General features: G+C 36.2%; 3 protein-coding genes across 7 annotated transcripts; all 3 read left to right on the top strand.

Annotated features, from left to right (window-relative positions):
* The first annotated feature begins 51 nt into the window (after positions 1-51).
* On the top strand, positions 52-4020 carry LOC104819101 (protein PNS1). The gene is made up of 5 exons (XM_010548993.2): positions 52-258; positions 408-758; positions 1077-1991; positions 2608-2841; positions 3465-4020. Exons 1-5 carry the CDS (start codon positions 241-243, stop codon positions 3639-3641), a joined length of 1695 nt encoding a protein of 564 aa, XP_010547295.1. The 5' UTR covers positions 52-240; the 3' UTR covers positions 3642-4020.
* Positions 4021-11770: 7750 nt separating this feature from the next.
* On the top strand, positions 11771-13487 carry LOC104819102. Its single transcript, XM_010548995.1, has 4 exons — positions 11771-12283; positions 12806-12869; positions 13021-13085; positions 13176-13487. The coding sequence occupies exons 1-4, from the start codon at positions 12161-12163 to the stop codon at positions 13236-13238; spliced, it is 315 nt and encodes a 104-aa protein (XP_010547297.1). The 5' UTR covers positions 11771-12160; the 3' UTR covers positions 13239-13487.
* A 3342-nt stretch (positions 13488-16829) lies between these two features.
* On the top strand, positions 16830-24724 carry LOC109116911. 5 transcript variants are annotated; one of them, XM_019203226.1, is made up of 3 exons: positions 16830-17055; positions 17533-17619; positions 24510-24724. In XM_019203226.1, the coding sequence occupies exons 1-3, from the start codon at positions 16846-16848 to the stop codon at positions 24513-24515; spliced, it is 303 nt and encodes a 100-aa protein (XP_019058771.1). In that variant the 5' UTR covers positions 16830-16845; the 3' UTR covers positions 24516-24724. The 5 variants fall into 5 exon arrangements, with proteins under 5 accessions (XP_019058771.1, XP_019058768.1, XP_019058772.1 ...); XM_019203223.1 differs by lacking the exon at positions 24510-24724 and adding an exon at positions 20732-21238; XM_019203227.1 differs by lacking the exon at positions 24510-24724 and adding an exon at positions 20732-21232 and having other exon boundaries at positions 16830-16968.
* Positions 24725-24742: the final 18 nt, after the last annotated feature.

Consider the following 24742-nt stretch of genomic DNA (forward strand, 5'->3'; position numbering starts at 1 on the left):
ACGAGGGTCAGAGCGCTACTGATGGCAACGACCCAAAAAAAAAAAAGAAAGAATATTCAATTCAGAAATAAAATAATAAAAGTGAAAAAGCCATTAACATCATCAATACCACCAACAACAAATAACGTAAAACCAAATAATATCCCACAGAACCAAAACGGCACAACAACAACATTCCCGGCGACAGAACCGCCGCCGCCACCACCGCCGCCGCCGGAAAGTAAAGTCACGAACGCCGACATGGGAGCCACTGACCCTGTAAGATATTTATAGATTATTCCTTGGAAAACTATATTTTTTTCCTTCATTTCCGAACGGAAAAACTTTTTTCAGCTTCCTTTTTTAAAACCTTTTGTGCTGAATATTCTTGTTAAAGATCGTCTTTTTTCTTCTGGGTTTTTGTTCAGGAGGTGGAGGGGAGAGAATGCGGAGGAAAGAAGTTAGAGAGAGAAAATGACGAGGGCAAAGAAACAAAGTATAAGGATGAAGAAGAACTGAAAGATGCGGAAAAAGGAGAAGCGGCGGAGAAAGATGAAATCAGTCATCATCATCAACAATTTGTCGCAAGCTTGAACAGATTGAATCCGACAAACCCTCTGAGAATAATCGTCAATGGCGGTGGTGGCTCGAGATTTGCTTCGCCGTCTCCGAGTATGGCTCCGCCGCTCCACGCTTCGTCGAGGGAGGCGCCGCCGCCTCAGCAGCAGCCGTCTTCGCTTCTTCATCAGTCTCGTTCTCGCGCTACGCCAACTCCGCAGGTAATTTCCTGCAACATCATAATAGCTGAATGGTTGGAATCTATTTGATTTTTGGGGCTTTTGGGGAACAGCTGGGATTCTTTTTGGAGCTGTTTTTTTCGTGGTTATCACTCTTTCTCTTTTACCTTGATCGCTCCGGAGTTTTACAGGAAAAAGTTGGGATTTTTATAGCAGCAACTTGTAGTTTTTCAGAAGATTGTTGATACTATGAACTTAAATTTTGGTGGGTTTGTTTTAATTTTGTCGAATTAGTCGTTTAACTTGAAGGATTTCTCATTCATGAACTTTCTTTTTTTGGGTTTTTTCCTGTTGTTGCAGCAATCCTTAGCATCCCTGAATGCAACAAAGTACACAAACAAGACGTTTCTGTTTCTCTTCATGCTTCACAAGATTGCGGCTATTGCATTGGTCGGCTTCCTTGTGTACAAAGGAATTCGAGGTTTGATTGGAGCCAACGATCGAATCAAAAGGAAAGAACGAGCAATTCTCAAGTATATGCTTCCACAAGTTGAAGCAGCTTCTCTTTTGAGCGTCGTACTCTCAATCATCTGGCAAATGTCCTTTCGGATTTGGCCTAATTTCATGATCCATTTCATACTCTGGAGCACATTTCTGACGTCTCTTTCCTCCGGAATCCTCTTGCTCTGCTTCGAGAAACCTACCACCGATGCTGTCGGGGTATGCCTCATCGCCTTCTCCATTGGTAACGGCTTATATGCTTGTTGGGCCCATCGCAGAATCAAGTTCTGTTCCAAGATATTGGTTAAATCGTTAGAACCCGTCTCCAAGTTCTCGGATCTGAACATATCCACTTACTACATGCTCGGTGCCGGTTTCCTCTGGATGTCTCTTTGGATTTTTGCTGTCATCGGTGCCTTGAACTTTTACTTACCACCGCCACTGGTAATCATAGCTTTGGTTTTGAGCTTGGCTTGGACTACGGAAGTGATGAGGAATGTGGTTAACTTAACCGTTAGCCGCATCATTGCTCTCTATTATCTGAGGGGAATGCAGTCTAGTACTCAGTTTAGTTTCCAAAGAGCATTGACCCGTAACCTTGGAAGCGCTTGCTTGGGGTCTCTGTTCGTGCCCACGATCGAAGCCTTGAGGATTGTGGCTCGGGGACTGAATCTACTCAGAGGGGAAGACGAGTTCATGTTCTGCTGCGCTCACTGCTGTCTGAAAATCATGGACTTCATCTTCGAGCACGGCAATGGCTGGGCCTTTGTGCAGGTAAATTACAACCCTTTTCTTCAAGTCATCTAACTTGTTCAAGTTTCGTTCTTTTTTATCCGTGGATTTAGTATCTTGAACGATTTGTGGTATTGAAGCTATGGGGGATGGAAATTATGAACGTTGAAAGTCTAAAAACCATGTCGAAATCACAGATTATGAGACTTCTTCCCAGTGTGACGTACTAAGCTGCTGCTTCCAAGCAATTGTTTCTTTCTTCTTCTTTTTAAATCTTTTTTCTTACATGATCTCCTCGGTTTCTGAATGATTATGCAGGAATCATTCTGAAATAATATTCTTTTATAAATCTTACTGGTGGTCCTTTGATTTGGTCGATCATGAGAATCTTGGATCATCCTGTCTGGCCAAGGCACAACCACATGCCTGTCTGAGTTTTCTTATTTGTTTTGAAACACACTTGGGTTTTTTTTATATTACTTAACCACTTTCAAGAACCAAGAATATTCCAGCATTTTAAAAATACGGAAAAAAAATATCCAACCCTTTCTTTGTTTATTCATCATATGGGTAAACAGGGAAATACCTAACTTCTTTTTACGTATGAAAACACTAGAAATAGAAAGGAATTACAGTTTTCAGTTTCCTCTTTGTGCAGATAGCGACGTACGGGAAGGGGTTCGTGAGGGCATCTCAGGACACATGGAGGCTGTTCGAGGAACAGGACATGGTCGCCATTATCGACTCGGACATAACGAGCGCCGTCTGCTTCCTGACGGGTGTCTGTAGCGGCTGCGTTTGCGTCATCGTCGCTGCCGCTTGGACATTCAAAGTTCACCAGTCCTTCACTGCCACAATCTCCCTACTCACCTTCTTCATCGGATACCTTATGGTAACAATCTCTATTACCTCTTCAAAAACCTTTTTCTTTTTTGATCAAGTGTTTGGATAAAAGGGTCTTGGTTGGTGTTAACTATAGATGGTAGGTCCCTTTTCCCGCTTTGGGAAAGGCTGGTAGGGACGAAGAAAAAGGCGTAGGGAAACTCGGATATTTAATGATTTGATCTGCTCTGGTTGGATGTGTTCAAGATTCTTCGGTATCTTTTTTTAAGTCTTTCGGATATTTGTGGATATCTCTAACCGGTTAGTGGAAAACCGAAATGTAGAAAAAATGATTTAGTTTAGAGTTTTAGGATGTGGGTTTTGAAGAGGCATGAATGTGTTGAAATTATAATGTGCATGATAAACCGGTAGTTATATACTATGGTTCGGTTATAATCGTAACCGGGAACCGAGGTTTCTTTAACCGAGTTTTTATTCTAGTCTTTCTTGTCAATGTTCAGTTTCTTCTGTTTCGTGTTCGGGCAACCTTTCTTGGCTTTGGATAGCTCATTATGATTTGATGTCGGAAATCAAGATCTAAACCATAACCTTTGTATTTGTTTTTGTTGTTGGAATGTGAGATAACCCATCTTTTTTTCTTGTTCTTTCCACCCTTTGATCTCATTGTCGCAGACGAGGATCTCAATGGCACTGCCGCATGCCTGCGTAAGTTGCTACTACGTATGCTATGCAGAGAATCCAGAGAGCAGATTTTTCGACAGGACGATAAAAGATCGGCAGAGCTTGATAAAGAACGGCCGAGTCGTCGTCCCAACGCCTAGAAGTCGCCGTCCCCTGGCCGATGCATAACCCAACTCACCTCCTCCTCAACCGTCCTCTGTGGCCAGTGGTAAACCAATGCGAGTAGGTTAGGTGATTGGATTTATTCTTACGATTTTTAATAAAAATGCTGAATAAATTGTGTGTTTATTGGGGAAATTATTGGTAACAAGTGAAGGGTCATTGTCACAAGGTAGAGAGAGCCAACTCATGACATAGACAGAACCCAATCAAGTGGTTTAGTGGGAAAGGGCAAAAGGAGGTGGAGGGATAGTGGAGTTCTGTCTTTTTGTCAAAGTCCTTTCAGTTTGCTGTATATATTCTATTAGTGTTTGGGCATATGCTCTCTTTGGACAGTGGTGGCCCTCTATTATTTACTATTATTACAATTTTACTTTACTTTATTTAATTGCGGAGCGTTATTTGACAAAATGGAACGGATTGTTATTTCCTTGTAGATTTTGTTCTTATATATTTTCAGAAACATGAAAGAAATTTGCAGTAGTAGTCATAAGGAGGCAATATTTATATAAAAAAAATACACGATTTATTTTCTTTTAAATATGAAATCATCTTTGACCCCTTTACACATATCAAACAATCCAACCCTATCCATGGTGACGTTGTCAATGGTGGGTACCGCACTGTTCTTTGTTTACACAAATGTAGCCGTGAAATTTATTTTCAGCCCTAGATTTCGGATGCTATATGTAACTGCATGTGCGGAAGTTTGGCATATGGTATCCATGATAGAGGGATGCCATACTACCCAAATTCTGCCACCCGAGTCGATGGAATGGTTGCTATAGAAATTCCAATCTCCCGAGATTGCTGCCTTGATATGGAAAGCATTTGTTTGTTGAATGTGAGTTTCCAACAATCCCCTAGAAGTAGTTTTTATGCTGCGAAATCTAGGGATGTCAAAATGACCGGGCCGGCCGGCCCCGAACCCGAATATCTATGGGCCGGCCCGGCCCGAAATGCGAACATGTCTAAAATCTTTGGTCCGGAGCCCGATCCTATGGGTTTTTTTGGGTTCGGACCATGATTCGGGTTTGAAAATTTCAAAAAATAAAATACAAAAAATATTATAAACAAATTAAAATAATTAAAATATAAAAAAGTTAATACATTTCGTGATAATAAAAAGATAAAAAAAAATAGATAACAAAATTATATATTTTGATTTAATATAAATAAAAATTTTAATTCTTTAATTTTATATTGTAATAAATTTGTAAAAATATTAAATTATTATATTTTTTTATTGGAATAATTATTTGAAACTAATAGTATTATACTTTTTTATTATATCATCTAAGAATCCTAAATTATTTAGTATCCAACAAGTTTTTAGTTTTTTTACAATTCTCTATATTATATAGTATTTTTATATTATATATATATATACATTATATATATAAGATTGAATAAATATATATATATGATTAAATATGTGTGAATATATATATGTGTGTATATATATTTATCTATATACATATATCTTTATGTATAATTTATATTTTAATCGGGCTGGCCCGACCCGAAGAACGAATGGACCTTGATTCGTGAAGTTCAAGCCCGTAAATTTTATGGGCGGGTTCGGGCTGGGTATTGGGTCTCGAAGTTTTTTGACACCTCTAACGAAATCTAAAGAAATATCAATTTAGAAACCGATACCGTTTTTATTTAAATTTATTGAAACCTTCAATGTATGAATCTAAATATAACATCGATTGATGTTTGATGGTAATGATTTGTTTTGGATAATCTGAAAGTTTATCGAATTTTTGACCCAACGACATCTCTCAGATAGGATTAAAAAAATCTAAATGAATGTCTCTCCTCAGATGGACACTCAAACCTAGATTGAAAAGGAGTTTTATTCCATCTTTACCCGTTGAGTTATCCAATCTTGGATGATGAATGATTTTAACTATAGTATTTTGAACATTATCTGTTAAAATATTACATTACACCATATTGATTCACCGGTTGATTCTGTTATTTTGTTATTCTGTTTTGACATATTTTTTTATTATGTATTTTGTTTCTGTTATACAAATAAATGTATTTTGTTTCCAAGTTTGACAAATTGGGCAATAATATGTGACCCTTTGGTTCCAATTCATAACCAAATTGGTGTCAATTTATCTTTGATTGCTCTCTTCTCTTTTGCCGGTTATATTCGAATATGCTTTCAGGTTATTAAGTTCCCTCTTTTAAATTAAAATTCGAGTTTTACATATATTGACATGTAAGAGTTGTGGCTGATTGGTTATGTCAAGTAATTTAAATTAGTTAGATGAATGAAACAAACGTGTGTTTTTACCGTTATGTTTTTGTGGCAAGTACAAGAGGGACAAAGAAATTACCGTTATGTTTTTATCAGGAGGTTGATTCTTTTGTCATTTTATTTTTTTAAGAAATAAAATTTAAATGGTTAATTTTTCAAAATTAATTTTTTTATATTAAGATAAAAATCTTGAATAAAACTAGAGGTTTGATTTAAAAAATGAACTTCGATATTAAAAAAAATATATATATCTGTAGGTACTAAATCTCAACTCAACCTAAATGTTAGAATCAGTCTAAGTAAATTTTTTAATATCATCTGTTTTTATAGAAAATTAATCATATATATAACCATTTGTTTGCATATAAGAAATGTTTTTTAAATATGAAATATAAAAATATATACTAGAGTTTGCCATGTGTATGTATTGAAATCTGTTGAACATCAATATACTATATTCTATATTTCTATATACACACATTCTGACCAATTTGCCCTCACTCAACGGCTAAAATGGGGGCAAAATAAGTAATTTCAATAAGGCTCCCTTTTTTATGAATGTATAAGAATGAATGTATGATAACGGGGACAGATCGAGACAATTTGAAGTGTGAAGAGAGAGCAAACCGAAGCCTAGCGGAGTCGCCGGAGCGCCACCGACATCGACGCCGTCTTACAAGTTTTGCTGGGTTTTGTCTCCGGTGCGAATTTTTCTGGGTTTTTCAGTCCGAGTATCCAAATGTCTCCACCGACATCGACGCCGTCTCCGATACAATTGCAATTCAGTCCGACATCGACGCGAATTTTTTCAGGCTTCGATTGTTATGCTCATGGTGATTCGGTAATGGTGCTTACCTTCCGGGTTTCTTCTTTTTCACTCGTTCAAAGTTTTTTTGGTTTTATGCTGCATGATGCCTTCTTCTATTGCTTATTCTTTGTCAAATCTGCAACAAATTTTGGATTTTTTTTAATTACTGCGTATTCACTTTACTATTCAATTCTTGGTTTCTTGATTTACTGTTGCAGTTTCTGCCGACGACTTGATGTTCCTAAATTCTCGCTGACTGTTTGCACCTTAAACTACTACACAATATCTGTCCTTGTTGTGCTGTCTGTTTGCTGTTTAGTGTCTTTGACATAGTCAAGGTGCTTTCAATAAGCTTTTCTCTGGCGCTGGTGGTGCAATCGCACGGATAACGAGGCTATCAGGTAACACGACGGTGGATGCTAAATCCACAATTTTTGGACTTATGCTGTTGAAGGTTAGTTACTCAATTGTTTCTGTTGTTCTTGTGGACATATCCTTTTGCTTTGATCAATTTCTTCGATTACATGGTGGACTGTCGAGAAATTTGATGACTGGATCAAGTGGCTTATGTACAAAGGTCTAGTTGGAGTGAAGGGAGACAATAGTTGGGAGTCTTGGTGGGATGAAGGGCAGGTTTCCCTTCTCCATTTCTGTTTTTCTGTCACCATTTTTTTTGTTGTTATTGGTATTTATTTATGATCATGATTGTCCATGTTCCTTTTCCCATGCATATCCAAACACTAAGAGGGGGAATTGACACATCTCTGTCTATATTTCTTGAAGCTATCAATCCATGTATCTGAACATAAAGCCAGTTCTTTTATATAACTTCCTCGTATGGGATGGTTAATGATTGATGGTATTGTATTGATTTCATCTACGGCGAATCAAAAAGGCTGATGATGGCAAGGAGTTTTGGAATTTTTTTTTTAATTATGGATATGCACCTGTACACTACCCTGTTGAATATCTTCCTTTACATAGGCAAGTTCTTTCTCTCCCTTCATTGATTTAGTATGTGAACAAGCGTATTCTATGGCACAAAACCTGGGCTTCAACAGTGATGGTAGAGGTGTCCTTCAATTCAAAACTGGTTTGACGTCTTTGATTAAGGTGCTTTTCTGTGATCTTGATTGGTATAAGTTTTTGCATATAGTTTGCATATATGTTTCCATGCTTATGTTAGGAATATATATTGGATTCTTTAAACACCAAGAATAATTTCTGCAGACAACTTAAACCAAAAATTTCTCAGACAACGTGATGTTAGTTTTTACATGAAAAATCTTGCTTTCTTGATTGACTGTTATCGTCAGCAGTCTGCATCCTTGTCTGTGTTGAAGGGCTAACTACTTTTGCAACAAAAACTTGCTCAGAGAGATGGAACTCAAATATTCATCAATCGTGATATTCAGGGGCTAAGAAAACTTTTACCAACTTCATAAAAGGCGACATCGAGTTGATTATATTCAAAGACAAGAGCAGGAGCGGAGGGAATCTGGAACTTTTTCTTCAAACGTAGGGGAGTATGTTCATCCCAAAGCCTCTATACATTTCTTTGTTTTGAATGGGATTGGATTTTCATATTTTAAAAATGGCTGCAATGCTGAAAACTGGAACCATGCCTCTTTTCTGGAACGGTATCTATGAATGCCCTTCCATTTAAGTGAGGGTTTCCTTGTGAGAATACGACTGTCTGCCATAATTTTTCTTCTTAAGGGTACCTAGATACATTGTAGTTATGGTTTCCTGTGATCACCTATATTACTGTTTAACCTTTTCCTCTCTCGGAGGACTGTTTGTTTTTTCCTTTTTTTTTAATAGGATATTGAAGATGAGAAAGGTCTTTTTGCTACATTGAGAGCCTTCATTGTGGTCATGGAAGTTCTTAGCAGAGCTGCAGATCCAAATGATGTCGTAAGGTCTATTAGGGAGGAGGTACTTTTCTATTTTGCATGGGACATTTCAAAAGACATTTTATATGCTTCACACACTTCTTGTTTCAGTTTACAAGCAATTCTGGAACTATCATTGAAGCAATTCTGGGACTAACACATCTGTCTATATTTCGTGAGCTAACTCTGTCTATATTTCTTGAAGCTATCAATCCATATATCTGAACATGAAACTAGTTCTATCATATAATTTCCTCGTATGAGCTGGTTGATGTCTGATGGTATTGATTTCAGCTGTGGCGAACCAAAAAGGCTGATTGATGGCAATAAGTTCTGGATTTTTTTTATTATTATGGATTTGCACCTGTACACTACCTTTACTAGGCAAGTTCTTTCTCTCTCTTCATTGATTTAGTATGTGAACAAGTGTACTCTGTCTCTGTGGCACAAAACCAGGGCTCCAACAGCGATGTTGGTGGTGTCCTTCAATTCAAAACTGGTTTGATGTCTGTGGTTAAGGTAATTTTATGTGATCTTGATTGGGATATGTCATTGCATATAGTTTGCAAATGTGTCCCATGCTTATGTTTAGGAATAAATATTGGATTCTTTTAACACCAAGAATAATTTCTGCGGAGAACTAAATGTTAGTTTTTGCTTGAAAAATCTTGCTTTCTTGATTTACTGTTATAGTCAGGAGTCTATATTCTTGTCTGTGTTGAAGGGCTAACTACTGTTTGCATCAAAAACTTGCTAAGAGAGATGTAACTCAAATATAAATCAATCGTGATAATCAAGGACTATGGGAATTTTTCCAACTCTATAAAAGGCGACATCGAATTGATTATATTCAATGAGAAGAGCAGAGGTGGAGGGAATCTGGATTTTTTTCTTCAAACAGTTGGTGACTATGCTTATCCAAGAGCTATAGCTATATTCGTTTTTTCCGCTTTGAATGGGATTGAAACATTCATACTTTAAAATTGGCAAAAATTCTGAAAACTGGAATCATGCCTCTTTATATATATGAATGCCCTTCATTTAAGTGACGGTTTCTTGGTGTAGAATAGGTCTGTCTGCATGCATGTCTTTTTCTTCTTAAGGGTATCTAGATGGTTTCCTTTGATCACTTATATTAATTGACTTTTTCCTCTCTTCAGTTGACTTTCTGGTTTTCTTCCTCTCTCTTTATAGGATATTGAAGATGAGAAAGGTCTTTGTTACATTGAGAGCCTTCATTTGAGGTCTTGGAAGTTCTTGGCAGACCTGCAGATCCAGATGTTTTCATAAGGTCTATTAGGGAGGAGGTACTTTCCATTCACATGACGCATGGGCAGTTCGAAAGACATTTTATATGCTTCACACTCTTGTTTCAGTATTCAAGATTTAATAGCATATAATTAACGCTAATTAACCACTTAGGTTAAAATTGGCTTGTGATTGGAATTGACTGGCTGCTTTTTGAGAAATATCATTGAAGCAATTCTGGCACCGACACATCTCTGTCTATATTTCTTGAAGCTATCTTTGCATTGAAAGCAATGGCGCAGGTCAGTTCCATGTGCTAAATAGTCACATATCTGCATCTCTGATTTTTCACTCTTTACAAATTAGCTTTCGATAGTTTAAGTGACATTGTTAGACCCTGATTTGTCTATGATCATATGCATGTAAATCTTCTGTTAGCTTCCTGGTCTAGGTTTTTCTAACTCATTTCGTTCACTTCTTCTGTGTGTGCTTTCCTCCATCGCCTTCGAGTCTGAATATGAAGCATATTTTCTGTATACTATATTCTACAGTAGATTTGATGTCCTTCTGGTGACAATTATCAATGTAAAGTCATGCCATGTCTCTAACCTGTTTCTGAAGTCCAGATTCTGTAGGAAGCTGCTCGAAACAATAGTGGAAAAGCAATGGTGGGATTATGAGACTTTTCTGGTTTGTGACTTATGACGCATTCTTATGGACTTGCTTTTAGGTTTGGCCTGCTGATAGAGTGGACATTAATCTGTGACCCTTTGGTTCCAATCATCTTCCAATTTCGTGCCCATTGTCTTTCATTGCTCACTTATTGTTGTTTTACCCATTGTCCTCAAATATGTTTTCAGGTTGAGTTGCCAAAATTGCCTGGTAAAAATTTGAGTTATATTGACATGTACGAGTTGTGCCTCATTGGCCCTGTCAAGTCGTAGGCATTAAAATCTCCTAATTTTTGGGGATTGTTTTCATTTCAACTTAAATTTGATAAGGGAAGAATTGCCTGAATGAAATTAACAGGTTTTTCCGTTATGTTTATGTGGCGAGTATAGGTTCTCTTCGAAATATGATTGCCTTGAAAGGACATAGAAATTGTCATCATTAGCTTCCACATTTTACTTGGAGATTGATTCTTTTGTCATATTTATTTTTCACCATCAAACTGTCATTGCATCTTTTGTATTCCTGTTACTTTTATGTGCCTCTATCTTTTCTTTTGCTACTGCATTTCTATGCAATTCAGTGGCAAACGGGTAAAAGCAGCTTTGTCGAGCATCGAACATTTCCACTTATACATATGTTTTCTTCGACTATGGATCTTCTTGGCTATAATATCCCAGGTTAGTTTTAGTCTTTATGAACACTTTTCTTGCTAGTGTCCTATGATTTTTCCCATTGTTCTTCCCTGTCCACAGGGTTTGGCTATTATAACCTTTCGGAAGGAGCGTCCCAATGTTGATACTTACAAGATTTTTCCCAGTTACGAGTTTTATTGTGGCTTATTTTATTTTGTAGCTTGAATCTTTCTATAAAGGTTTGGCTTAGTACAGACTGGCTTCTTCTGTCACCAACTAGTCCCCATTGTAATATTTTTTGGGCGCCCCCGTTGACCAACATCCCTCTCAGGTTAGTAAAATTCTTTGTCACTGATGTATCCTTTTGGAGCTGTTGCGTACATCTTTGTCTTCCGATTTACTTATTTCTCTCCTGTTGCCTTGGAGCTTTTATATTTTGCATATTAGTCATCATGGTTTGGCTTTTCATTTCAGTTTGTGGTTTCATCCATAAAGGATTTTTTTACTCTTCTATGTTTTTTGTTTGCGTGTTTTTCAAGGATTCTCGGGATTTGAACTAGGCATATGCTGTGATGTTTTCAGGCTTGGGCAGTTGTTTGCTGGTATCTTCTCTCTGCACCACTTCGCAAGCAATTTTAATATTTTATTGCAAGTTATTAGCTTGCACGTTTTTAGGAGCATAGCATTCTGGTTGCTTGAGGGTCGCCTTGTCCATGACTGTAAACCTAGTCAAAGGAACATGGCTGAATTTAGAATTCAAAACTGTATTCCGACTACTACTCAATATCTTTCCTTTTTCTGTTTAGAGTCTCCGACATAGTTATCGTACTTTCAACAAGCTTTTTCCAAGGTATTTTAGTTGTTGAACTTGGCATATTTTGTGTTTTTCCCCCATTTTGGAATGAGATAACCAAAAGCTTGAGGGAGGAAGATTATATCAGGAACAATTTACTTTAGATTGCAAACCTGTTCTTTGTTGTTTGTTGCATTGTGTATCTATGTTTTATAGGATATTAAAGATGAGAAAGGTCTTCGCTACATTGAGAGCCTGCGTTGAGGTCTTGGAAGTTCTTAGCAGAGCTGCAGATCCAGATGATGTGGTAAGGTCTATTAGGGAGGAGGTACTTTTCTCTCACATAGTTAACACTAATTAAAGACCTGAGGTTAAAATCGGCTAATGATTCAAATTTCATGGCCGCTTTTTGAGAAATATCATTGAAGCAATTCTGCAACCATCTCTGTCTATATTTCTTGAAGCTAACTTTTTATTGAAAGCAGTGGTGCTGGTCAGTTCCTGCTACTAAAATTGTTACATATCTGCTTCTCTGATTTTTTGCTCTCTACAAATTATCTTTCAATTTGATAGTTTAAGTGACATTATTAGACCCTGATTTGTGTATGATCATATGTATGTAAATCTTCTGTTAGCTTCCTGGTCTAGGTTTCTAACCCATTTTGTTGCTTCTTCTGTGTGTGCTTTCCTTCTTCGTCTTCGAGTCTGAAAATATGTCTGGTGTCGAGTGGAATATGAAGCATATTTTCTGTAGACTATATTCTACAGTGGATTTGGAGTCCTGGTGACAATTATCAATGTGTAGTCATGTCATGCCTCTAAGTTGTTTCACAAATTCAGATTCTTGTAGGAAGCTGCTCGAAACAATTGTGGAAAGCTGCACATTCTCAATGGCGGAATTATGATGACTTCTGGTTTGTAACTTGTTGATACTCTTCCATCTTTGGCGTGGTATAGTTTCCATCTATGATCTGTATGTGAACTTTACTCGACATTTTAATTTCTTCAGAGATGGTATCCTTTGTGAGAAATAGTTGTAAGTTGTAACGAAATAATATTTTGTAGGATTTAACTCCACTCTCAGGCAGGGAAATGTCACCCACCACGGGTGTATCCAGATAGAGGACAAGGTTGCATTTGATGTCTCTTTACCTCAGCCTTTATCTCCTTGGGATCTGGATCATGTTTTTTCATGGAGGTTGGTATGGGAAGAGATGTAGGACGAAATCAGATTGCCCTATTTGAAGGAAAATAGCAGATGGAAATGGGGAACAAGTTCATAGCTGGAATGCTTTCAGGCTTAGGCAGTTGTTTGTTGGTATCTGCTCTCTTCACCACTTAGCCGACAATTTTAATATTTTATTGCAAGTTATTAGCTGCACGTTTTTAGCAGCATAGCTGTCTGGTTGCTTAAGGGTCGCCTTGTCCATGACTGTAAACCTAGTCATAGGAACATGGCTGAATTTAGAATTCAAAACTGTATTCCGGCTAATAGCTTAAACTACTATTCAATAACTTTCCTTGTTGTGCTATCTGCTTTCTGTTTAGAGTCTCTGATATAGTTATCGTACTTTCAACAAACTTTTTCCAAGATATTTTAGTTGTTGAATAGTCTATTTCAGGTTTTCCGTGGTGCTGATCGTGCTATCGCACGGGTAGCCAGGCTATCAGGTAACACGACATTGTATGCAGCGCTGAATGCACAACTTTTGGACATATGTCGTTGAAGGTTAGCTATAAGATTGTTTCTGTCGTTCACTCGTTCTTATGGACATATGTTGTTGCTTTGCTCAATTTCTTCGGTTACTTTCTTATATATTCAGTCTTTTAGTTCCAAAATCTGTGCATGACCACCCAAAAAATATTTTATTTGTTCTGAATGTCTTCGGGCTCTTCAGCTTAACTCTCTGATACTAAAGTTTGACTGAAAACGCAGGCTATTTTCAGCTTCATCTCTATGCAATTTCTGTTGTGTTCTGTCTTTTTCACAATTTCAGTGGTGCAAAGGTGTGCTTGCTTTTCTTTTCATCCTCCTACACGCCGCCGAGAAATTATTATTTTGTATTTGAACTTTTCCAAATATGTGTTTGTTCTTTACTTCATCAACAGCATCACACAACTGGCTGAGGCTTTGTGGTTCGCCTCATCGTGTTTGCAGAAAAATTACAGACTTTAAAAGTCATTGTGTCAAAGCATAAGCTCCATCGTCAGTCACTGACTGGTTTTTGCCCTTATCTATTCTGTTGATTTAAAGCTTATAATCCTGCAGGATAGCTTCTAATCAAAATGGCAATTATTATATGGATGCTTTTCTGGTTTTGGTATTGATATGTTCGAATAATTTCTTTTGCAGGCCTGAAGTTGCTCAGGTGCTAGTAGTTTACATTGCCTATGCATATACAGATGGGGGTGTTGTCTCCTGTGTTTAGCTAACTACCAGCAGTTGGTTCCTCGTTATCTCCTGGCTGTTTGCTCCCTATATTTTCAAGCCTTCTGGTTTCGAATGGCAAAAGTAAGTAATAAGACTAATGCTCTCTTCATAGTTGACATTTTTAGTTAATGGATGCTATCAAGCGAACAGATGCCTAGCTAGAATATCTTACACATGCATTACATCGTGAATTATCAAGAATTTTGATGACTTGATCAGTTGGCTTATTTACAAAGGCCGAGTTGGAGTTAAAGGGAGACAACAGTCGGGAGCCTTGGTGGGACGAAGGACAGGTTTTCCTTCTCCATTTTTGTTTTTCTGTCACCATTACGTGTTATTGTTGTTATTTATTTATGATTATGATTGTCTGTATTCCTTTACTGATGCATATCCAAACACGAAGAGGGAGGATCTCGGAGACCATCTTGATTTTGAGATTCTTCATGCATCAGTATGGCATTGTGTACAAGTTCAATCTTACAGGAAAAAACACATCCCTTGCGGTAAATCTGCTAAAACCTTCACAACGTTGATTATTCATGGTGTGTGAAACATAGATTTCTCCTTAGACTCTCAGACCTTTTTTGTCAAGTATGAAAAAGCCTCAAATAATTCTTAACTGTCTAAAATCTGGAATTTGTTGTATACACGTCAGTTTTGTATCTGGTTTTGCATGAATTATCTTGATGCCTGGTTTTTCCTGGCATGGTTTTTGTGTGATTTAATATGTGAACACAGGCATACTGTATGGCACAGAACCTGAACCCCAACAGCGGTGGTAGATGTGTCTTCAAAATCTGTAAAGTATCATTTATGAATGTATAAGAATGAATGTATGATAAATTGATAATTGGGACAGATTGAGCCATTTTGAAGAGAGCAAACTGAAGCCTAGTGGACTCGCCTCGCCGGAGGCACCATGGACATCGACGCCGTGTTACAAGATCCGAATGTCTCCAAAACTTGTAAGCTCTTTTCTCACAATTGTTTGTGCTCGAATTGCATTTTTGCTGGGTTTTGTCTCTTGGTATGAATGTTTACTTTTTTCAGAATTCCAGTTATGCTCGATTGTGAATCGGTAATGTTACTTACGATCTGGGTTTCTTCATTTTCATTCGTTCAAAGTTTTTTTTTTTTGGTTTATGCATGATGCCTTCTTCTATTGCTTATCCTTTGTCAAATCTGCAACAAATTTTGGATTTTTTTTAATTATTGAATGTGCACCTTTACTATTGATTTACCATTATAGTTTCTGTCGACCACTTGATGTTCGTAAAATCTCATTTTCTTGATTTACTGTTATAGTTAGCCGCATGCTTTCTTGTCTGAATTGAAGGGTGGTGGAACTGCAATAGACCGCAATCAGCAGCTATGGAAATTTTAAGTGACATTATTAGATCCTGATTGTCTACGACCATCTGTATGTCAATCTTCTGTTAGCTTCGTGGTCTAGAATTCTAACCCATTTTTTTCTCGTCTTAGCTGGAATGTTTACAGGCTTGAGCAGTTGTTTGCCGGTATCTGCTCTCTGCACCACTTTGCAGGCAATTTTAATATTTTATTGCAAGTTATTAGCTGCACATTTTTAGGAGCATCACAATCTGGTTGCCTAAGGTTTGCCATGTCCATGATTATAAGCCTAGTCAAAGGAACATGGCTAAATTCAGAATTCAAGACAGTATTCCGATTAGTACCTTAAACTACTACGCAATATTTGTCCTTGTTGTGCTGTCTGTTTATGCTTATGTTTAGGAATATATGTTGATTGTTTTAACACCCATAATAATTTCTGTGGACAACGTGATGTTAGTTTTTGCATGAAAAATCTCGCTTTCTTGATTTACTGCTATCGTCAGCAGTCTGCATTCTTGTCTGTGTTGAAGGGCTAACTACTGTTTGCAACAAAAACTTGATAAGAGAGATGGAACTCAAATACATCAATCGTGTTGATTATATTCAAAGACATAGCAGGAGTGGAGGGAAACTGGAACTTTTTCTTCAAAGATAGGGGAGTATGTTCATCCCAGAGCCTCTTTACATTTCTTTGTTTTGAATGGGATTGAGATTTTCATACTTTAAAAATGGCTGCAATGCTGAAAACTGGAATCATGCCTCTTTTCTGGAACAGTATCTATGATTGCCCTTCCATTTAAGTGTGAGGGTTTCCTTGTGAGAATACGACTGTCTGCCATAATTTTTCTTCTTAATGGTATATAGATACATTGTAGTTATGGTTTCCCATGATCACCTATATTACTTTTTAACTTTTTCCTCTCTCGGAGGGACTGTTTGTTTTTTTCCTCTCTCTCTCTTTTTTTTATAGGATATTGAAGATGAGAAAGGTCTTTTTGCTACATATAGAGCCTTCATTGTGGTCATGGAAGTTCTTAGCAGAGCTGCAGATTCAAATGATGTCGTAAGGTCTATTAGGGAGGAGGTACTTTTCTCTCATATGATGTATGGGGCAGTTCAAAAGACATTTTATATGCTTCACACTTCTTGTTTCAGTTTACAAGCATTTCTGGAACTATCATTGGAGCAATTCTGGGACTGATACATTTCTGCAATTCAATAGTAAACAGGTAAAAGCAGATTTGTCGAGCATCAGATTTTCCTCCTTTTACATAAGTTTTCATCGACCATGGATCTTCTTGGCTATAATGTTCCAGGTTAGTTTTAGACTTCGTGAACATGTTTCTTGCTAGTATCCTATGATTTTTCTGATTGTTATCCCTAGCTGTCCCCAGGTTTTGGCTATTATAGCCTTCCGAAAGGAGCGTTTTAATCTCGATACTTTCAAGATTTGTCTTCCGATTACTTGTTTCTCTCCTGTTGTCACGGAGCTTTTATATGTTGCATATTAGTCGCCATGGTTTGGCTTTTCATTTCAGTTTTTGGTTTTATTCTTACAGGTCTTTTAACTCGTCTATGTTCTTTGTTTGTGTGTTTTTCGAGGATTCTCAGGATTTGAACAAGGCATATGCTGCAATGTTAACCTGTCCTTCGTTGTTTACTGCTTTGTGTAACTGTTTTTGTTCATGAATAATTTTATCGGTTCTCTTGTCATACGGAGATGGACTTGCTTTCATTCCTAGCAACACAGGGAGTTTAAGACTAGTGTAGTGGCCCTTGTTTCTGATGTGCAGGCTGCAGCAAGGTGCCTGTTAAACAATATATGTGCTTTAAAGTCAAGAGCGCATATGATAAGGATTGACATTCATAGAATAGATCAGGTACGTGAATAATTTACTTCATGCTTTTTAATATCTTAAGTTGTTCTTGTAAATTCATTCTCTTATTTCCCCCATTCTAGATCAGCTTCCTTAGCTAGTAAATTCCAAGTTCCAGTGATCGTGCAGGAGATTTTGAGAGGTAAAAGAAAAGTGTTTAAATAGCTGGTAAGCTAAATGATATTTGAAGTGCTTCCAAGCCATAATATATGACATGAATGTACCAAAGCCTGATTGTCATAGATCTAGGAGTGAGCACGGGTCGCATACTCGGGAAATTCGAGAGATTTGAATTTGTATCCGGGAGGCTCGGGTATTTAATTATAAGATTTATATCCGGTATTTGGTATTTACGAGTATCCGGGATACGGGTATCTGGAATAATGGTCGGGTATTCGCGGATATCCGGATCAGGATTTATTTAAGAAAAACAATAATATTCATATATAAAATTTTCAAAAAATGAAGATATATTTATAAAAATTGATGAATTATGATAAAATATACGAGACAAAAGATATAATAAGAGATAAATAATAATAAATTTATTTTTTTGAATTAATATTATAAAATATGAAATTATTTAATCTAAAATAATTATATTTTATAAAAATGTTATATAAATATAAGATATAATTATTTATAATCATAATAGTTGGATATCCGGTTTTAAAAATTCTATTATCCGGATTTTGATTCGGATTCACGGGTATTGAAAAATCAGGATTTGAATTCGGATTTGAAAATTACGAGTACCCTAAAATCGGGTATCCGTGGGACGAGTATCCGACGGATACCCGATTTTCGGATATTTATGCCCAACCCTAATGGATCCTACGGATTCGTGAAGTTGATTTCACGTTTAATCTTTTTAAATACCATGAGATTGCTAAAGGTAGCTTCCTCGTATAACAATATGATATAACTTCACTCTTTCATGAATATTGTTTTTAGTCCCATTGTTCACTAGATACTTTAGCGTCAAAGAAAAACTAGTAAGACCAATCTTGTACCTGTAAGCAATAACTTCGATTAGGGGTGAGCGTTTCGGGATTCGGGTCAGAATTTTAGTGGTTCGGTTCGGGAACGGTTTATTCGGTATTCTAAAATTTATACCAAATTAGTACCATATATTGTTCGGTTCGGTTCGATTTTATTTTCGGTATAGTTCGGTTTCGGTTTTTGTTAAAAAAAATTAGATTTTCTTAAGAAAATTTCGATTTTTTGGGAATTTTATGTTAATTTTATATACATTAGTTTTGATACCGAAAGTTAATTTTAGAGGTAATACCATTTATTAGGATTTTTATTCATTTTTTAAAAAGGTTATAAGTCAAATCCTGATTTATCAAGATCACGAAAAAGGCTATCCGTCCAAGAAGAAGGATATGCCTAGAATTAGGTGGTGAGATTTACAAGGTCAAAAGCGCGAGCTACTCGAGAAGGAGATGTTAAAATTGAAGGTGTCAAGCGAAAATAAGGAAGACAATGAAATGTGGTTAGATATATCATCTAGCATTAAGATTATTGTTAGAGAGGTAACTTGGAGAATCAAAAGGGTATGGACCACCAACAAAAGAGAAGTGGTGGTGGAATGAAAAAGTTCAAAAGGCTTTAAGGACTAAGAGAGAGTGGTATAGGAAATTGCCTAAATGTTATTCAAATGAGGCATATGAACAATATAAGTTGGCTAAGAAAGAGGCGAAGAAATTCGTTAGTCAAGTAAGAACAAAGGTTTCTTAAAGGATGTATGAGAGACTCGGGACAAAGGAAGGAGAAAACGATATATATATAGGATAGCTAGAGCGAGAAAAAGGAGAACTAAAGACTTGAGCATCATCAGATGTATTAAGGATAAAGGAAGGTAACACTCTGGTTAAAGATGACGACATCAAGGAGAGATAGAGAAGTTACTTTGATGATCTATATAACGAAAGTAGGATACATACCACATAGAATTAGAGACTATTACTAGGTAGAGAAATGTGGGTTATACTAGGAGGATTAGATGTGTAGAGGTGAGAGATTCACTAAAGAAGATGAAAATAGGCAAAGCATGTGATCCTGATGATATCCCTATCGAAATATAGAAGTGCTTAGGAGAAGTGTGAACAATTTGACTTACTAGGTTGTTTAATAAAATCCTAGTATCGAAGAAGATGTCAAATGAATGGAGACGAAGCACTTTAGTCCCTATATTTAAAAATAAGGGAGATATCCAGAGTTGCACAAATTATAGAGGAATCAAACTCATGATTCATACCATGAAGTTGTGGGAAAGGATAAACGTCGCTCCACATCTATTTCCGTAAATCAATTTGGTTTTATGTTCGGAAGGTGTACCATGGAAGCAATCTTTCTTATTCGTAATTTGATGGAGAAGTTTCGAGATATGAAGAAAGATTTGCACATGGTATTTATCGATCTCGAAAAAGCTTATGATCGAGTACCAATTAGAGCTTTTATGGTGGGTGTTAGAGCGTAGAGGGGTATCAGTGAGATACATACAAGTGTTGAATGATATGTATGAAAGTGCGACCACTAGTGTCCGAACAGAATGTGGTGATATGCGAGATTTTTCCACCTCGATAGGGTTGCACCAAGGGTCCGCTATAAGCCCGTACCTCTTATCGCTATAAGCTCACGCCTCTTCGCATTAGTTATGGACGAATTGATTAGAGATATACAAAAAGAAGTACTGTGGCGCATGATGTTCGCAGACGACATCGTGCTAGTAGATGAGTCTAGGGAATGAGTAAATGGTCAATTACAGTTATGGAGTAGTACATTAGAGGTTAAGAGTTTTAGGCTTAGTAGAACGAAAACCGAGAATATGCATTGCGATTTTAGTGGGAGGTGTTCTGGTGATGTAAGAGTTAGTTTGCAAGGAGGATCAGTTCCTCAAAATCCGCATTTTAAATATTTTGGGTCAATATACCATGGATTTTCATATGATTCAAAAGGATGTGAGTTGCAATGAAGATATTAGTTGATAACACTCAATATACCATGGATTTTCATATGATTCGTCTGATATATTTACTCGATTTTATATCAAATGAGACGTTTAAGTGCGTGTTTAGCTTCGTTTTTGCTTTGTTATTAATATTTGCAGGTACAACGCAACGGACACGAAAAAAGAGTGAAATCCAGAATAGAAGATTAGATAACCAAAATGATTGTTTCACCCAGACTGAAACGATCATTTCACCCACTTTAATATCCGAAATTGTTCAGAAAGTCAAAATGATCGGTTCGGGAAGCTCAAAACGATCGTTTTGAGTCGCAAAAATCAGAAAATTGCTTAGAAACTTGAAACGATCATTTCACTTCATGTAGAAACGATCGTTTCATTTAATATAGAAATGATTGTTTGGTCAGTCATAATTGGAAGGGAAATTCCCAAAAAAATCATCCAATTATGAGATAACTATCTCATTCATCACGAACTTTTAAAATTTTTAAATTCATACTGAATTTGATTTTTTTTTCTAAAACATCATTCGAAATTTAAATTTTACCAAAATCCTCATCGCAACAGAATTAATTTTGCCAAATAGGCAGAAAGCGCCTACATGGCGCCTACGTGCCATGTACGTGTTCGCCACGTAGGATACACGTGGCGTTAATAATAAAAAAATTAAAAAAAAATTGAAAAAAATGTAAAAAATGTAAAAATTATAAAAATTTTAAAAAATATTGCAAAAAATTATAAAAATTGTAAAAAATGTAAAATTGCAAAACATTTCCAAAAATTGTAAAAATTGTAACAAATATAAAATTATAAAGTTCGTGATGAATTTGATAGTTATCTCGTAATTGGATGATTGTTTTTTGGAAATTTCCCTTTTTTAAAAACAAATTTAAAATTTATAATTTTTTACAATTTGTTTTACAATTTTTTACATTTTATGAAAATGTTTTACATTTTTCTACAATTTTACATTTTTTTACAATTTTTACAATTTTTATAATTTTTTGCATTTTTTTTACAATTTTTTACAGTTTTTATAATTTTTACATTTTTTGAAAATGTTTTACAATTTTATATTTTTTACAATATTTACATTTTTTTATATTTTTTTCACATTTGTTTTACATTTTTTCCAATTTTGTTTTAATTTTTTATTATTAATGCCACGTGTATTCTACGTGGCGAACACGTACATGCCACGTAGGCGCCATGTAGGCGCTTTCTGCCTACGTGGCAAAATTAATTCTGTTCCGATGAAGATTTTGTTAAAATTTAAATTTCGAATGATTTTTTAGAGAAAAATTTCAAATCCAGTATGAATTTGGAAATTTTAAAAGTTCGTGATGAATGTGATAGTTATCTCATAATTGGATGATTTTTTTTGAGAATTTCCCTAATTGGAAACATTCTGATTTCGCCCAAGACGAAAGAAAAGAAAAATGGGTAAACTTTGTAGGTCGAAGGCATTCCGAATTTTAGCAGAAAATACACCTAAGAGCAGGAGAAAAGGGGGCGATTATCAAGAGACAAGGGATTGGAGTAGAAGACGGAGATCACAAAGCCGGAAAATCGACTAAGTGTTCTTCCTTCCTTCTATTTTACGATTTTTTGTATTATTGATATGAACCCTGACGTCCGATGTTTAGCGAGTAGTTCTATAGCTGTAGGTTAGGGATTTGCAATGTAGGGATCTTTGGTTTTTAATTCCAGACTATGTGGTATTATTTATTTGATTTAGTTTATTGAGTTGTTCTTAATGCGTTTGATCTTGTTGGTCACTTGATTGAATGAATTTAAGATTTTAATTCGCATATAACTTGGAAATAACTTGGTAAATAGAATAGTTATTGCATCAAGAGATGAATATTTGTCTAGGGATTATGATAGCGTTCGTTCATGCATCCAGGCTTTAGATTATTGAATCGGGAGATTAATAGGATAAAACCTGGATAGTGAAGTTATACTCGAGAGAGTTAATCTCTTTAGAGCTTGAATTCCCTGAAATGGATTTAGAAACCACAGAATCTACATCTTTTGAAAGACTCTTGCATGTAAAGTAATCCTGAAGTCTGCAGTGTTTCTTCCTATTGATTGTTTACAATCGATTTTTGTTACTTGCTTTATTCTTAATAATCTGTTCAACACACTCATATTATTTTCCTTGGATCTTGCTTTAGATTTCGATTTGATTTTTTTGTCTACTTTTGTCACTGTATTCGACCCTAGCTATTACACACGATCCGTACACTTGCGATATTTATTGTGTTTAGGAATTTATCACTTGATCGATTTTTCTTCACCTAGATTTAAGACATCATTAGTCACACAATAAACGCAGGATAGTTGATGTATGGTAGCGAATGTTGGGTGGCGAAAGAATAACATATGTCTAAAATGAGTGTGACCAAGATGAGGATATTGAGATGGATGCGCGGACACACAATGATGGATATAATTAGGAATGAGACTATTAGAGAGAAAATATGAGTAATAGGTATATAAGAGAAGTTAAGAGATGGACGTTTAAGATGGTTTGGACATGTACAATGTAGGTCGATGGATACGTCGGTTAGAAAAGTGGAGAATATAGGAATGTAGTTGAAGAGAAAGGGAAAGGCTGAATTTAGAATTCAAAACTGTATTCCGGCTAATAGCTTTCCGAATGAGCTAACGCAAAACCGAAATGAGTAGAAACGAAAAATATATGCGGCCGATCCCAAATATACTTGGAACTGAGGCGATGTTGATGCTCTTCATGTTTTTTTCACAAATCATCAGGCAATTTTGAAATCGAAGTTTCCTCTATCTAAAGAAGTTTCATCCTCACGATATCGAAGTTTCCTCTATTTCACGTTTAACAGAGAATATGTCAGTAGAATTTTGTCGATTTGTTATTTTTTCTCCATTTCTAAAACTGAAATAAAAGGCGAAGACAATGTCAAGAAAACGTCAACACGACGGGGCCAAAATAAGAGAAACGGCGTGCATTCCTTTGCTCAATGGCACGCCTCACCATGAAATCGTATTCCCATCCAATCAAATCGTGCTGATTCGTTTAGTTCGTCGGATTAAATAGCTCTTGAAATCTGACGGTCCAGATTGTTTCTCTCCGCCGTTCTAAAAAGCTGTTAGGGTGGACACACGCACTGGAGATTAGAGAGAGCGATCGTGAAAATCTGGTTGACCCATTGGGGGCAATTGCAAAAATGCCCTTAAATGATACATGAGACTTCAATGGATACCCTTCATAAAAAAAAGAAAAGAGACAACATCAAATATAACCTTATAAATGTAGTTTCCCTATAATACCCTTTATTAATTTATATAATATAATAAAATAAAAATATTTTTCTCTCCTCTCTCCACCTCTCTCTCTCCCGCTCTCTCTCTCCTTTCTTCCGTTTTTTTGCACCTGTATCACGCTCTCTCTCTCTCTCTTCGAGCTCCTCCTCTACAGTGTGAAATTCTCACCAAATTTGTTGAGAAAAACAAGCGAAATCTCCAATAATCTCATCCAATAAGCATAGATCTCGTGTATAGGTAAGTATTCTTCTTTAAATTCCGTTATATACTTTGGGCATTTAGGGTTTTTCTTTTTATGAAAGGGTTTTGTTGTTTTCATGTTTATATTCGACCCATATGGTATAAATGAGTAAAATGGAACATATATATCAATAGCATATCGTATTTTGTAGACTTAATTGAGTTGAATCAATATTATCATGATTCACATTAGTCAAACTGGTCACATTAGTTAAACTATATCAAACTGGTCAAACTCTTCGAAATAATCAGAATCGGCAAACTCGTCTAACCGGTCATATTGACGAAACTGGTCAAACTGGTCATACTCGGCAAACTGGTCATACTCGTCAAACTGATCATCATATATCTCACATTTTGTGTTTATTTTATACAGTCATAATGGATGCAAGTGATGAAAGAATGACGATTATTTATTACAAGTCTGGTGGCAAGTGGACATTGAATTCGAGTGGGGAATATGAATGAGATGGAAAAGTTAAAGATGCCAAAGGAGTGATATTCTTTTTTTCTCCGACTGATTTGACATACAAACTTCTTGTTGAAGAGTTATATTCTGAGCTGAACGTAGATAAAGATAAAACAACTATCAAGCTAAGTCATGCAATT

The sequence above is a fragment of the Tarenaya hassleriana genome, unplaced genomic scaffold, assembly GCF_000463585.1.
Source record: "Tarenaya hassleriana unplaced genomic scaffold, ASM46358v1 Cleome3, whole genome shotgun sequence".
Classification (NCBI taxonomy): Eukaryota; Viridiplantae; Streptophyta; class Magnoliopsida; order Brassicales; family Cleomaceae; genus Tarenaya; species Tarenaya hassleriana.